This window comes from Equus przewalskii, chromosome 19 (assembly GCF_037783145.1).
Source record: "Equus przewalskii isolate Varuska chromosome 19, EquPr2, whole genome shotgun sequence".
In the NCBI taxonomy this organism is placed as follows: domain Eukaryota; kingdom Metazoa; phylum Chordata; class Mammalia; order Perissodactyla; family Equidae; genus Equus; species Equus przewalskii.
Window position 1 is genome coordinate 48,958,833 of NC_091849.1, and position 15,955 is coordinate 48,974,787.

A 15,955-nucleotide genomic window follows, 5' to 3' on the forward strand; every position below is an offset into this window, starting at 1 on the left:
TCTCAGGAAATCTCAACAACTTTTCCCTTCTTTGTCTCTTACAGTCTTAAGATCTCCTTGAATCTGAAGTCAAGCAAAAGCACATCTGACAATTTACGTAAGGGGAGGAAGTTAGACTATCTGTAACGCTCAGTTCAGAGAGAATGGCCTATCAGAAAATTGAGGACGTTTTCTTCCTCAGCACCCACATTAGGAGGCTGAAATTTTATTGTTTCTTGCATTTTACTGTGCTAATGGCAGGTGGTGCAAAGATGACTAAACGATTGTTCCATTCTCCATGAACTTCTAATGTAGAAAACAATTACATACAAAGACTTCTAATATATGAGAGAGATTTATAATAGAGGATTAAGCAGAGTACAATTACCTAGGGTAATTAGGAAAGGCTTTCATCTGTCTATCCACAGTACTTAGCACGTAGTTTGTGTCCAATAAATGTGTTAATAAATGTAGACTATGGTAATATCTCTATTAGGTCTTGCCTGTATTCTCCACTGCTTCATTCCCAGGGCCATGGTGTTTTAATTGGACCATGAGCTGGAGAAGCGAAATGATCAATGTGCTTAATTCTTCTATTTGACTCAAAAAGTCTACTGACATCACACCTTTTTGGAAACAGACCCTCCCATTGCTCCCATAACATGTTGGAAATAAGAAATGTATAGGCAGTCCCAGATATATGTGTGTTTGCTGGTGATTAAATTTTCTTCATTGATTCTCAGTGTTGGAAGGCCCTTACATTTTCCACTCTCCTTCCATATTTGGATCTTCTCTCCAACATGCCTGTGAAGTTGTTACCCACTCCAGGCTTGAAAACTTTCAATGATAGATGGCTCTATCCTTACCTAGGCATCCCTTCTATCTCTGACAACTCTATTAGAGATGGCTTCCTTCCATTGAGGCAACATCTGTCTCCCTAACATCCCATCTTTGGGGGCCTTACAGAGTCATTTTAATCCTGTTTCCCTCCCAATTTCTAAAGGCAGCTCTCGTGTCTCTCTGAGTTTTCTCTTTCTGGGCTATTCATCCCTGTTTTTGCTAGTGTTCCACGTATGACATGCATTCCAGTCAACTCAAGTGGTGTCTTCTGAGAGCTGTGTGCTTGGCAACATACTGAAGAGAGGATGTATGTCCTGCTTAAATGTGAACATGTTTGCTCTTCTCCAAGGAGCCTAAAATGTGAATAGTTTCAGGTTTTGGTTTTCTTTTTTCATTTTCTTGGTATGGGAAAGTGGCGAGGAAGGTATTCAGCAGTGGATGACTTTCTTAATCTTGCGCAAGTATTGTTTAATGTCGGAAGAGAAATGAAGAAATTTCAATTAAATCTCTGATCCCAAAAGAAAACGTCATGAAATAAATTGCACAACTAGGCTCAGCATTTAAGAAATAAAATGATTAAGACTCTTTCAGGATGTTCTGCCCATTCAAGGGAATGTCTCAGCCCATTTTATTTAAGAATATTGAAAATAGTGGGCCTGAATTGTGAAGAAAAAAAATCTTGTGTTCCCCAAACTTAAGCTCCTTCGTGTAAGGTTGAAATTAAATTTTAAAACTTTAACTGAAACTCCAAAACTGAGTGCCGTTCCCAGGTGCAAAGAAAAACGTACCTGTAAGTGATCAGGTCTTGTTCACTACTTAAATAAGAAAGGACAGTCTGTATTTACATAAGAGTAAAAATGAGTCTCTCTTGAAGTAAAACTTTCACTAGCAAAAATGTGGACTAAAAATAAAACAGACAACAGCTTTCATTTCCTTAGCAGACAAATGGAACCATGATGCACTTCTTGTATGAATCTACATAAAATTACTTACATTCCCTTAACCTTAAGCAGAAAATTAAAGAATTAAATCAGTTGCCAATATTTATTGTACTTCACAAGTCGCATGGCACCAAACCAAATGCTGCAGGAGAGACAGACATAAAAGCATCCGTTGTAGGTCATTGGATGGCATTTTTCTGGGTTTTTAGGTTCAGCATGTAGGAGACTAGTAATTCAAACAACAGAAAACCAGAGGCAACTGTTTCCAACAAGAAGTTACAAACATGGCCCATAATAACTACATGTGTGAGTAATTAATTTGAGGAATGCATATATTGAGGAAGAAATTTAGTCAATTTTTATTGAAATAATTTCTATCTTTGTTGAACTACGGATTGGGGGAGAGTCTGTAAGGAGACAGCACAGAATTGTGGGAAACTCTCAGGTGGGATGTTAGGTGGTCTAGCTCAGTCTCCTCTTGGCTGCCAGCTGGAAGTGTGGCTTTAGAGCAGACATTTCACTGGTCCAGCCCTTGCATGTTATCTATAAAGTTGATGCAGTTAAACTGGATGATCCCTAAGGCTCCTTCTAGACCAACAATGATTTACCCCATTCTTGATTTACTGCTCCATTTTAAATCATTATTTATGCTGTGTTTCCATATGACCTCATTTCTTTATGTTTTAGCAACTTGTTCATTTTAAAAAGTCAACAATTTAGAGGGGCCGGCCCAGTTGCACAGCAGTTAGGTTTGCATGTTCTGCTTCGCCGGCCTGGGGTTCACTGGTTCGGATCCCAGGTGCGGACCTACTCACCACTTGGCAAGCCATGCTGTGGTAGGCATCCCACATAGAAAGTAGAGGAAAATGGGCACGGATGTTAGCTCAGGGTCAGTCTTCCTCCCCAGAAGAACAGGAGGATTAGTGGTAGATGTTAGCTCAGGGCTAATCTCCCCGCCCCCCCCCCCCCAAAAAATGGCAACAAATTAGGGTCAACAAATTAGGTTTGAGCACTCTGCTTCATCGGCCCAGGGTTTCACTGGTTCAGATCCTGGGCACGGACCTAGTACCACTCTTCAGGCTATGCTGAGGTGATATCCTACATAGCACAACTAGAAGGACCTACAATTAGAATATACAACTATGTGCTGGGGAGCTTTGGAGAGGAAGGAAACAAAAAGAAGATTGGCAACAGATGTTAGCTCAGGTGCCAATGTTTAAAAAAGTAAAAAGTCAACAACTGAATAAAATTCATCTAAAAAAGCACAAGAGTCCTAAGCTTAGCATTTCTATTGCCCTATTCTAAGTAGAAAATGTGAATTGTCTGATAGAGAGAAATATAAGGAAATGGTTCATTTATCCCTAAGAGCTTTATTCCCATATGTAAAAAACAGGATGCAGATGTCAAAGAATGTCTTTGCCATCAGAGAGTTGACTTGGATGTGATTGACTCTGGTCTCTCCTGATGGCTGTGCAATGACTGTATCCTTAGCCTCCTTTGCTAATGAGCTGGATGGAAGTAAAATGGATCACAAGGATCCATTCCCCTTTGGGACCTCAGTAAGTGGCTGAGAAAAGCAGGAACAATGTGACCTTTGGGCAATAGATGGGCAACACATCTCACAACCTGGCAGAGATTTAGGGCATCAGAAACACATTTCTCCAAAGTGAATTTCATAGAGCACTCGTCCCCAGAGATGCTCCTTGAAAGTCTCTCATGGTCAACTGTTTTTTGGATCAAGAAACTCTGACTATTACACTCCTCTTGAAGTATGCCACTGCACATTAGCATATCAAGGGCTCCCAGAACTTTTTGAATTGGACCATTTTTGAGTGGAAGGAGTGCTTACTTAGCCCCATGTTTCCAACATTTGATCACAATACTTAGCCCCATGTTTCCAAAACTTGATCACAGAAACTATTTTCTCTCAGGCTACCTATTAACATCCCATGCAGCTAAGATACTGCAGAAGTTCTTAGGGGAAATGCTGAAGAAGTTTATCATCCTCTTTTTCCTGGGAAGAATAGCAGACACAGCAGTTAAGTGCTATTTCTTGGCCATAAGGGAAAACATTCAATTCCCTAGCTGAATTTAAACTGAATAAGTACTATTTAAAAAATACTAATGCTTTGGACCCATCCCAGACCAATTAAATTAGGATCTCTGGGGTGGGACCCACGGTCATTTTTTAATAAGCTCCCGGGTGATTCTTATGTGCATCTAGGGTTGAGAACCACCAGCTGAAGGAACCATAGAACATTTGTGAATGCTGCCAAGGCCTTGCTAATGAATAGATTTCAAAGAAACCTTGCCACCAGAGAACCATATATCTTCATTATGCACCTTAATTAAACTCCATTTTAGAAGCACTTGGGTCCATGAGACAATATAATCTATGTAGGAAATGAGCACAATCAACCAGTTTCCCTTTTCCTCTATTTCCTCAACCAGTTAGGCTACAAAGGATAGATGCCATCAGGTTCTGGGAGGATAAGTCCAGCTACTTTCCTCCGAGTGAGGTCTCTCTCCGTGGCCTGTTCTGGGGTTGTGCTGCTTCAGAGAGATGAAGTGCCTTATCCACATAGCTTTGGAAAGAAGTAAGGTTTTGCCGAGAAGCCCCACAATCCTTTGCTGCTGTTCTCCAGGGTCTGTTTTCCAGCCTCCTGACCTCACATTTGTTCTCAAGAGTGCAAGAAGACATTTTTCTGGCTGCTACCTAAAGCTGTAGTGGGAAATACAGACTGAGCCTCGGGCTACATTTGGACCTAAGCTCGAAGTAGCTGAATAATCCAGGAGGGAAGGAAAAGGCTTGTCTCTTCTTTAAATCTTGCTGCCTGCATGCCTCCTGGAGACCAAGAAGCAGAACTGAGGTTGGCGACAGTGCCATCTGTATGCAATTTGAGAAATCAAAGATATATAATAGCAAACACCCATTGGAACGATGAAACATAAAATAGGAATATTAGCCCAAACTTTTTCAACATTTACCCTGTGAAAAGAAGTGGAGGAAGAGAAGTTTGTTTGTCAAACATTTTCCAGGTGGAAAGCAGAAATTTAACAAAATGAAATTACCTTTTACTCTAATTGCCTAAATGATGATGGCACGCTACTTTTTCTTGATTTTCAATATTCTAGTTTGTAGCATCATAGTATCTACTACTTCCAGCTTTTTGTATCTCAAAAGAAAGCCAGAAAAAATCCATCCATGGTTGGCAGACACAACTGAATGGCCCAGTCTTCAGTGGCAAATACTAATGTGGCTTTCATTTTTTTTTCAATACATATAAAATCAGTGTTTGCTTAGGGAGGTGGAAAGGATGTACTGGATCCCAGGCCCAGTTCTTGCCAAGATAGGAAGAATTCAGGGGGAGATTCCATAGACGTTTGCTTCAGGCTGTGTTTCAGAAAATTGCTGTAGTGGTTTAATCTAAATTAGTTTAGACAAAATCAATAAAAACGATAAAGCATTTCTGAAGGACAATTAGAGCAATATGGAAACAGCTTTGTGACATTTCTCTAGCATACATTTCTAGTGAAATGTAAACTATATTTACTCAGACTAAGGAAAGTCAAATAGCTCTTATTCCTCTGGTAGATGTCCATTCAGAATCCTATTTTAACTTCCATCCCAAGTAAACACTGAAGCTTTGGAGATTTTAAAGATAAATACATAAGACCTTGGCTAGAGGGAAAAAATGCACTTACCCAGGAATCACAGGTATGAGGAGAAGTTTGTGAAATTTCTAGTATACGGAAGTGTCTTCATAGCCCTCATCATTAATGTCAAGTAGTTATAAGTATAAATGCTGAGTTAAAGATGGATTGTCACATTAGCAAAACCACACAAGGAAAAAGAAGAAAGGATTATAATTTATTCTCTTTCATATTGCAGTCTCTTCTCTTCCATCCTCGATTACCATTTTCCTTTCTGAGTCTCAATTTCTTCATTTTTAACCCCACTGACAGAGAATACAGTTTGAACTGTTGCGATATATTTTCTTTTAAAAAGTTAAAGTCTGTATTGGTAGAACTTATTTAAGTCAAGTTCATTGGTCAAGAAGAGGTTAGGACACCACCTTGTAAAAAGGCAAAAAGTGTGGGTCCTCAGGTGGGCACGCACACACACGTAAACGATCTCTCTAGAAAGCGTGGTTCTACCCTGTGGTGTCTCCCAGGTTGCTGAAATGTGAACGTACCCTAATGCTTAGGGGAGATGGTTTATGTTGCAGAAAGATGCTCTAGAGAATGTTAATTGGGAGGTCTAGCAAAATAAGAGTTTTTAAAACCATGAATAAAATTAAGAAGATGACTGTTAAATGTAAGTTACATTTTCTCTAACATCAGGTGCCATAAACCATCGCAGTCTCGATTTTCCCAGCGGGTGACTGCATTGCTCACAGTCAGTTGTCAGAAACTTCCTGCTCCTCGGTGTGAAATTAGTAATAGGAAAATGAAATCAATGAGCTGGAATCTAGTTAGGCAGAGAGAGAGAAAATAGTTCAAGGTAAAAATAGCTTCCAAATCTGGCTGGCTGTGTTCTAAACCTCAAATTTTGACCCTAGCTTTTTTGATTTAGACTTACTGATTCCATAAGACTTTTCCCTAAGAATTGCTCTCTCACTATACTGCAAGTGGATATGTTTTCCTTAATCTCCTCTAAATGTCACATCATTGATTTGGGCCCACCAACTAAGCCTTTTGCCGCATTAAGATATTTCAGAACTTTGGTTCTGCTACCCAATGATGTAATTTTCCTCTATTTTAATGCCAGCCATGCAGTTACAAATCCATGATGGCTTCAACCACATTGTCAATTAACATGCTGCGCGGAGTGGAATTAATGAGAGAGACTTGCAACACTCCCCTAGAGATGTCCTTCAAGGTTAACAACTGCCCTTAAGTCCACACGTTGGGTATTGTCATCCAACCAGCCGTGAATCTGCCTTACTCTGCTGTCATCTACCTCATTATTCCCCCCAAAATTATCAGATGGTATTTTGGGAGATTTTGTCGGATGCATTGCTAAAAATCCTACGGTAAATTGTATTGCTACTGCTCTGCTCTAATAACACTTTCATAAAAGGAAATACAGTTACCATATTGGGCTCCTTACTGAACCCATCCAGCACTTCAGTGAGCACTTCTATTTTTTAAGTGTTAACACTTCAGATTTGTAATAACCCATTGCATGAACAAATTACAGCAACTACAGACTTAATGATTCAATTTAGATGACTTTTGGGGAAAAAGTAAAAGCTGCAGGGATAGAAATTAGAGCACCGATTCCCAGGGGTGAGGGCTGGGGAGAGTGAACTGACTGAAAAGGAGCACAAGAAAACTTTCTGGCTAATGTTGGTTGTTACACAACTGTATGGATTTGTTGAAATTCAGTGAGCTATATACCTAAAAAGGGTAAATATTACCGTACGTAAATTCAAACCAAATAAATCTGATTTTTTTAAATATCTCAAGAAATTTGTTAAAGGACTAACTAAATGTAATTTAATAACCCAGAGTTGCTAAAATCTCTTTTTCCCCTGCTTTATTAAAGCATGTTTCTCTGTTCCATTTCACTACTTCCTCTCCCATCTTCCATGATTTTTCAAAGATTACCTGACAAACTCAGTGTCTCAGAAACACACCTGTGTTTTCTCTATCCTGAAATAGGAGTTTCTTATACATACTTTTAAAAAAGTCTCAACTCCATTAATTATACCATTGCCAATTTTAATGATTAAACTCTCCTTAAAGAAAGCAAAGTATCTTAATGACCATTTAATCTTCCATGTGCTAACATAGCACTCTCTCCCCCGAGAAGCCTTGGGCCTATCCCTGCATTGTTCTTCTTCTCCATTCTTGGAATATAACTTTAAATCCTACTTACCTGGGCATCAGAGTTTCCCTGATGAAACCAAGGAACTTTGAGCCTTTTGTTAACTCAATTATTCCCTACACTGGAGTCCCACCCCTTCTCTACTGAGCTGCTGCCTCCTGGTGGTGACTAATCCTCAAATGCTGGCAGCAGACAATATCAGGGAGAGCATAGGTGCTTCATCTCAGCCCTGTTTGGTTTTGTTGTTGTTGCTGTTGGTTTGTGTTTTGTTTTTATTTTGTTTTAACACTCTTTGTATTTTTTTTTAAGATTAGGCTATAATTTTGATTACCAATTTATAGTAAGAGCCCAAATGAAAAGTTTTTAGAGATATGTACAGCATCTTATTTGTCTCTTAACTTAAACTCTGGTAGATTTCGATTATCACTTATGCTCTAGGGCTCCCACTCCTCTTCCTCGCTTCGATGACTGAGATCTTACCCTCACCTGTCTATTTTCTTCCCATTGTCTTCTCTGAGCTCTAGTTTTACATTTTGGGGGGGGACTGTTACTCCTTTCTCCTTAGAATTCTATTTAAGTCTTCTCATCACTTTGGCAAGTTTCTATGCTTTGGCAGGAGCACCCCTTTTTCCATATCTTAATCAAAGAATCAGGAAACTAATTCCTTTTTCTCAATATTGCCCAAGGAGCTTTGAAGGGTGAGTGGACTTTAGATTGGCTGAAAAGAAGAGGAAGGACAAAGGTGTGCAATAGGAATGGCCATCATAGGGTTGAGGATAAAGAAGAGAGATAAGCCTTTCAAGAATAAAGTCGAGAACACTTCATTACAAAGGGTAAAGGAAGGAGACCTGGGAAATGCAAATATATTAAGAAATCTGATACATTTGTATCCTCTGCCACTGTTCAGTAACATTTTTAAAATGTGGCATGAAGACAATACATCTAACACAATGCTAGTTGTCTCCTTCCCTCGTCTCATTGAGGATAAACTTTTAGATGAATCTGATTTTAGAAGAACTGTTGGATTTTGACTGCCTACTTCAAACCATCATGGCTGCAATTTGACCTAGGTAATATTTGCTTGTGAAAGGCTCTCTGATGTTAATCTGATGAAAATATATGCAAATGCCAAGTATAACTTAAATATGAAGTCTGTGGCTGAAAAATAAGACTTTCTAAAGGCAAAAAATGATCCCCATTATCAGAGATTTTGGAGATTTGACTACAGTGTATTACCTTATAGATTACCTTAGTTTATTTCAGTCTGGGACTGAAAGTCAGCCCTATCATTTCTGTTTTTGTTTTGTTTTCCTGTAGATTCCATCTTATTGCTTTCCTCCTTTTTGTATGTCACTATGAATGAAATATGCACCTATTTTTCCGGAGTGGTTGGGGCTAGCAGAATAGCATGATGTTCCCAGAAATTCTTTACAATTATCCTGCGATTTCACACTTTTTTCTGTGCTATTTTAATACAATATTAGATGGCTTTAATTATTTGGTTTCATAAACTTCACTGAAAACTGCTAGAACAGAGGCTATCCTTTGCATTAAGTATCATCCTATGCAGTGTGCCACACATATTTTTTATGTGCAAGTAATGTTAAATTAAGGAAACTAGCAAAATTTGTGTAATGTTTTTCATGTTGAAAAGTAACACTTCAAGTAGTTACTTTGCTTATGTTGAATATTCCAATTTCAATTTTAGACTTCTCTGTTCAGCTCAGTGGTCTTTCAACTTCCATAACCTCTGTCCATGATGTGGGTTTGCAAAAGAGCACCATAAGTATTAATACTGGTAAATTGAAGCTTAGAGGTAGAAAGAAACTTGCAGATGTTCTAATCAGACCATTGTCATCTTACCAGGCTAAGTAACTTGCTCAGTCACAAAGTGCCTAAGGTCAGAGCCAACGTGAAGACTTGGTACAGCTGGTTCTCAGTGCATGGCAGATGACAACGCAACCTGCTAATGGTCAGACACATATTTTAGGAGCAAGCAAGACCATCAGCCAAGAAGGGATACCAATTTAAGAATCTTTAATTATGGCAACAACTCTTTTTGACATGGAGATTTAAAGCATTTATACAAACAATTCCACTTTGTACTTGATGTTTTAAAACCTTAGTCTTAGACAAGAAAGTGAATAAGAAAACTCATCATCTTCCAGGCCTACAAGTCTGCACATAGAACAAAGTCAGAGAAACCAAGCTAAAACTGCCAGGAGAAAGTGATTTCTCAAAGGAAAGGAGTAAAACACAGCCTCAGCCTGAGAATAACGTAAGTCCAGAGGCATTACAGAATTTCAGATTTCTCAGGCAAATTATTTAAATTCTCTGGCTGTTAGTTTCTTCATCTGTAAATTGGAAATAATAATACCTACATCTTAGTGTTATTGCCAGGATTTATGAGGTGATACAGAATAAAGCACTTAGAACAGGGCCTGGCATATGGTCAGAACTCAAATACCGCTATTAACTTTAATATTTAATCTAGTGAAACTAAATTTTGCACACTCAGCTATAGGTGAAGAGGGCAGTCACAACCAAGAGGATATGGCAGTATAGAGGAAAACAAAATTCATCTAATGGTACAAGGAGCCCTAAACAGGAATAAAGCATGAGAAATGAGGCAGTTGTACCCAAGGCCAAGCATCTAGACATTAATGGATGGCTTCACTCAGGTCTTTCTGTGGGCACAGCCACAATTAATTCTTCCACCACTCTAATCAGTTCCATTTGTTGTCCAGCCTCCCTGATAGAACCTAAAGCAGACGAATTCCCCTCTAGTCATCTCCTTGTAGAAATGGAGCTGAAGTCAATTTTCCTGCTCAGCAAAGCAAGACACTGCAACAAAGATATGCATACGCTTGAACTATGGTGATGTTTTATATTACAAATTTTGGCATGCATAGTTGCCCAAGTACTGACCATCCTTGTTTTCTAAATAATTGGAGACTGAAGTCTTTTTTGTTTTTAATGTATGTTAATGATGACCTAGGCATAGGGCAAGCTTTGTAAAATCTCCAGATGAAAGATGCCAGCAACTTGTCGAGTGTAATAAGGGACCTGCAGAAAATTTTACTCTCACCGTGAATATCCACAACCAACAATATCTACCATTTATTGAGAACTTACTATAGGTCTGACATCATCCTGAGCCCTTTGCATGGCTTAAGGTAAATAACAATTCCATGTGGTAGATCCTATTATTATCACCACTGAGGCATATCAGTAGGCTGCCATGGAGCCTAAATTCCTCATTTGCGTTCTTTTAAGATTTTATTATTTTTGCTCCTAAAGATTATATACCCTATGAGGGGTAACTAACTAGTTAACATATTATGGAGGATGGTACTATCTGATTCAAAAACTGCTAATGTCATGGCGACTATAACAACCTAGGACCTAGGACTTGTAAGCAGTTAATAGCTTGCTTTAGTGAATGTACAATATATGTGCCACATTGTATATACATTATAACATATGCATATGTTATGTTATGCATATGTCAAGCATGTTTTTCTATATTATTACAAGAAATGAATTATGGAGAACAACCTGGCAGAGTGTCACTTCAGAAACAATTAACCAAATGAACAATCTGGGTGGATTCTGTTCACAAGGAGAGTGAATCTATAATTATGCATTTGTTCAACTAGAGATGATATTTCTCATGGTTGGAAGGGCTACCTATGCTGAGGCTACCACAATGCTCCTTACATCTGCTCATTAGTTATGATTATTAGTTAATCAGTTAGCTAATTAACACAAAGAGTGGCTTACATAAGATAGAATTTTATTTTTCTCTCATTTAGGAGACTGGAGGTGAGTGGGTTCCTTCCATCTTGTTCTGTCCTCACCACCAAGGTGATTATCCTCATCTGCATAGCTGCAGAACTATTTTGAGAGGAAATAAAGGGCACTCAATTTCATTTTAAGCAGGTGGGAATCACGTACAACAATTCCCATCATGTTCTAGTGGGGGGGGGGGTGGTTAGTGCCATGTCCACACCTAGCTGCAAGGGAAGCTTGGAAATGTAGCCTCCAGCTGGATGGCCATGTACCCAGATAAAACTCCATTACTATGGAGAAAAGAAGAATGGATTTAGAGGAATAGCTGGCCATCGGGCACACTCAGCCAATTCTGATCTCTTCTTGTGTGATCTATGCCCATACAAGTATATATGCCGTTCTCAAAAGCCAAATGATTCCCACACATAGAAAGTTGTATTTTCTGGTTGTTAATGAGACATAGAATCAGAATCAAGTCATGTGCTAAACACTGAGACTTGCTAATAACTAGTGCACATCAAGTCTATCAATGACAAGTCTTCTTCCAAATATGTCCTAAATTTCTTATGGTCAAAAGCAATACATTGACTCATGTTCTAACTTCCACAAGGCTTGGCACCATTTAGGAATACAATAAATGCCTGTTTAATATTCTGGATCTAATGAGAGGATTTGTTGTCCTGCCTCATGCTGTAAGTTGTTCATCTCTTTTTCCTACCACTTCTCATTTCCAGTTTGATCACTCACGGCTTTGGGACTCCAGCAATATGTGCAGCCCTAAGCACTTTCCAAACAGTCCTCAGTGAAATGCTGAACTACTTGGAAAAACACACTACCCACAAAAACGGCGGAGCAGCGGATTCTGGCCAAGGACATGCCAATTCGGAGAAAGCCCCCCTGCGGAAAACTTCAGAGGCTGCCGTGAAAGAGGGCAAAACAGAAAAGACAGACTAGCTACATCAAACAGAATCTATTTCCAGAGAGTCTTGCTGCTGATATTTTTTCTAATATATATATCATCGAGGGTGATTAATCTTCAGTGGACCAAATCTCTACCCTCCCCCAACCCTCCATAAAAAACAAAAATGGAAATGAAAAATGAAACAAAAAAGGACAAAACCAAAAAAAAAAGAAAAAAAAGGAAAACAGCAGTGTAACCGTGTGATGAAATTGTCACTTTTTAATTTTATGTTATGATAAACTCCTTTTGTGCACGTAATTTATTGTTCCGAATTATATACATCACAGTTTTTAAGCACTTCTGGACTTTGGAGAGACAGCATATGCTTTTTCACATCTAACTGATGCACTTTCTTATCCAACTATGTAGTTAGGGATCAGAAAGCATGGCCAAACTGGAATCCACCACCAGTGCTTACAGCTCCAACCTTTCTTGACTTAATTCCCTGTAACAGAAGAGTGCCTCTTTTCGTTAAATAGATCAATCTGGTAATCAATCCATCAATAAATGCTTTGGGAATGGAAAGGGCAGTCATGAATCTTTGTCCTGTGAATTGACAGAAATTCCAAAATTTTGGTCTCCCCTAGCCACTTAACTACCAGTGCCTTGGTGGTATCTAAAAATTCCAGAAAACACTGTCCCCTCTATGTATGACCATTCCCACCCCATCCTAAGTCCTTTTTTTTTTTCCTGTTAGCTAAGAGACTTAGCATAATATTGAAGAGATGAGAGATGAACTCTTCTATCCATTCTCGTCATATCCCCAACCTAGCAGTTAAGGAAACAGATGGCGCTTCGTCGGTGGGGGCAGGATGGATACAGGAAAGGGTAGCCTTGCCATTCTTGAGCTCCTGATGGAAAGCATTGATATTGTGTTTCCTGGAAAAGCATGAGAACAGGAACAGTGATCTTTCCAGAAAGTTCTGCACCACAGAGACAGGAGAGGAGCCCAGGGAAGTGCTGGTGGCCAATGATTGTATGGTTAAAATAAGAGCCAATCTTTTTCTAACTTTGTGCTTCTTTGACCTGCCCGATAGCCATGTTCTAAACCTTTAGAGGCGCAGAAGCATTCAGGTCTGTGTTCAATAAAGAAAACAAAAACAGAATGATCAGAGAAGACTTTTGCTTTTAAGATGCTTCCTTTTTTTGTAGCTTGTTCTTATAGTTTCATTGTCCTTTAGTTAAGACACTGAAAACAAGAAGTTCCTGCCTGCAAAGGCCAGGGCCTAATTGAATGAAAGTTTGGTCCATTCAAACCTGAATGTGTCAAGAAATCTGATGTGTATGATTTGGTACCACATTGTACTAACCTCTCTACTGTTAACAATTTTCAAACTTCTAGGCAAATAAAGATGTAGGTCATCATCTATGAAAAAAATCATTTCAATAATATGTGGACTGCTGACACTAAGTTCAGCATCAAAATATACTCCTCTCATTAACATATTTCAATTACTTTCAAAAAGTTGCTGCCATATTATAACCCATGGGAAATATTAGCATTATTTTTAATTGAGAGGAAATTGCTCAAGAGTTTTCATATAGAGATCACAAAAAGTATTTTTACCTAACAATAATTCTTAAAATTATTTGACTTTTATCTTCAATCTTATACAGAGAGACACAATCAATGAAAATCTAAATTTCCTAGACTAAATTTAAGTAAAAGAAGACATAACTAAGGAATTCTATAACAAAGGGATTTTATAGTTACACAGTAGAAGAGTTTAAAATAAAGAAACATAAAAGTGATGAGTTGTGATTTCACGTGTTTATCTAGTTCCATTTTTAAAATTTTACCATTATTCATGGCTTTAATATTTTTAAATAAAATAGAATAAAGCTGAGATTCCACTGCAGTTCCAAATTTCATCACAAAATAAATGATTCCATTTTACATGAAATTTCCCATATTGTAAAATATACACATGAAACAAAAATGATGAATATTTCAGTTTAATAAGTAGTAGGGAAGCTATATACAGATAATGTGGGCTACTAATATTTCCTTAATGAAATTTCCGCATTAACTTTTACTCCTTTTATTATAACAATACATATGTATTTAATATGGCATTTTGATATGCATATCTGCTAGGTACTTAATGTAGTTATATACTATGTCAAATGTTCACCAATAATCAGATGAAAAATTAGATCTGGCTTATGGTACCAGCTTACTTCTCCACCCATAGTTGTGACTAGTTCAGATTCTTAACACCTCAATGGGGTGTTATTATTTATTAGTCTTGGAAACAAAAGCATTACTATAACTACAGTGCAGATTATTTACCAGGATTTGGGGTGTCTTAAGAGCCTTAAATGGACAACACCCATCGTTAACTTAACCAGCCATTAGGACATAAATGAATTGATAGACTGGTCATTTTTAGAGTCATTATTTATTATCATATTCTAATAGACATTGTTAACATACCAACTTTTGCCTTGTATATAATAGGTACTCAACACTTTTTAAATAAATGAGTAAATGAATGTGTGCGTGTTCTTTGTCCAAAATGGGCCAAAGGACTTTTTACTTTTGATTTTTTTTCAGCACTCAATGCTTCAATCTGCCTTGCTTCTTCCATGGTAATTTACGGATAATTCTTTTTATTTGAATAAGGAAATAGTTCCACTATATCATATTAGACACAAGTTATATGTATTTAACATAGAATAATAAGGAAAAGTATCAGAATTTCAACAAAAGTGAAGGTATAATCATTATCAGTATCATAGTTTATAGTAAAGGAAGGGAGCTCACACACAAAACAATCTGTCTGATTTTCAGGGTTATAATAAGTAATGAAGCAATGAAAAAGTTTCTCAGATTAACTATTACTTGCCCAGAAAAATTGGCCAAACCTCTCATACTTACTTAAAATTAATAATGATGATTAATGTAAACTTCTTATACTTAAATTTATAAAGGATTGAGTCAAATTCCTGTGGAAAGGAATGTTTGTTTCAAGGCTATTTCAATGACCAATTTAAATGCCACCTCCATGGCTATTTCATTAGAGTTACCATTTGGCTTAAGTTTAGCATCTCTGGAAACTGAATAAAACTCTGAATTACTCTATATTTTCTTCTCTGGAAAGATCAGAACACTTGAAAGATGTCTAGTCTCTTGCTCCCTTCTTTTCAGATGCTTTAAAAATAGGGATAATTCTTCCTGGATTTACAGTTCCTTTTTCCTTCTCCTTCTTTGGGGTATGTTCTCTTCAATGTCCAGAACAAAACATGACCCTTTAGCACCATGAGCATCCTGACACTAGTGTGACAGTGATAAGAATTTGACCTTTTGTCACCTGGTGCTTTTAAGGTAAATGTGTCAATAAATTATCCTTGTTAATAATGAGTAAAACAATATAATTGCATGTCCCTATATTTTCTTCCTTTTATGCCTCTTTGGAGGCATTTTAGACCTGTGCAATTTTAAAAATGTGTCAGAATCCTTTACACAATGAGCGTGCCCTCTTCTTACAAAAGCCAAGTCAATCTGTGAGAGGTGCATGGCCTAGTGACTGAGAACATGCACTCTAAAACTAAATTGCCTGGGTTCAAATCATGGCTCCTTCATTTGCTACCACCATGTGACCTTGG

General features: G+C 37.9%; 1 protein-coding gene across 1 annotated transcript in view; it reads left to right on the forward strand.

Annotated features, from left to right (window-relative positions):
• Nucleotides 1-14,842, forward strand: part of TFAP2D (transcription factor AP-2 delta) — a 55,913-nt gene extending 41,071 nt beyond the window's left edge. The window contains exon 7 of the mRNA XM_008525319.2: nt 12,120-14,842. Coding sequence (XP_008523541.2) covers nt 12,120-12,339 — 220 coding nt within the window. The 3' untranslated portion in view covers nt 12,340-14,842. The remainder of the gene's footprint in view (nt 1-12,119) is intronic.
• The last annotated feature ends 1,113 nt before the right edge of the window (nt 14,843-15,955 follow it).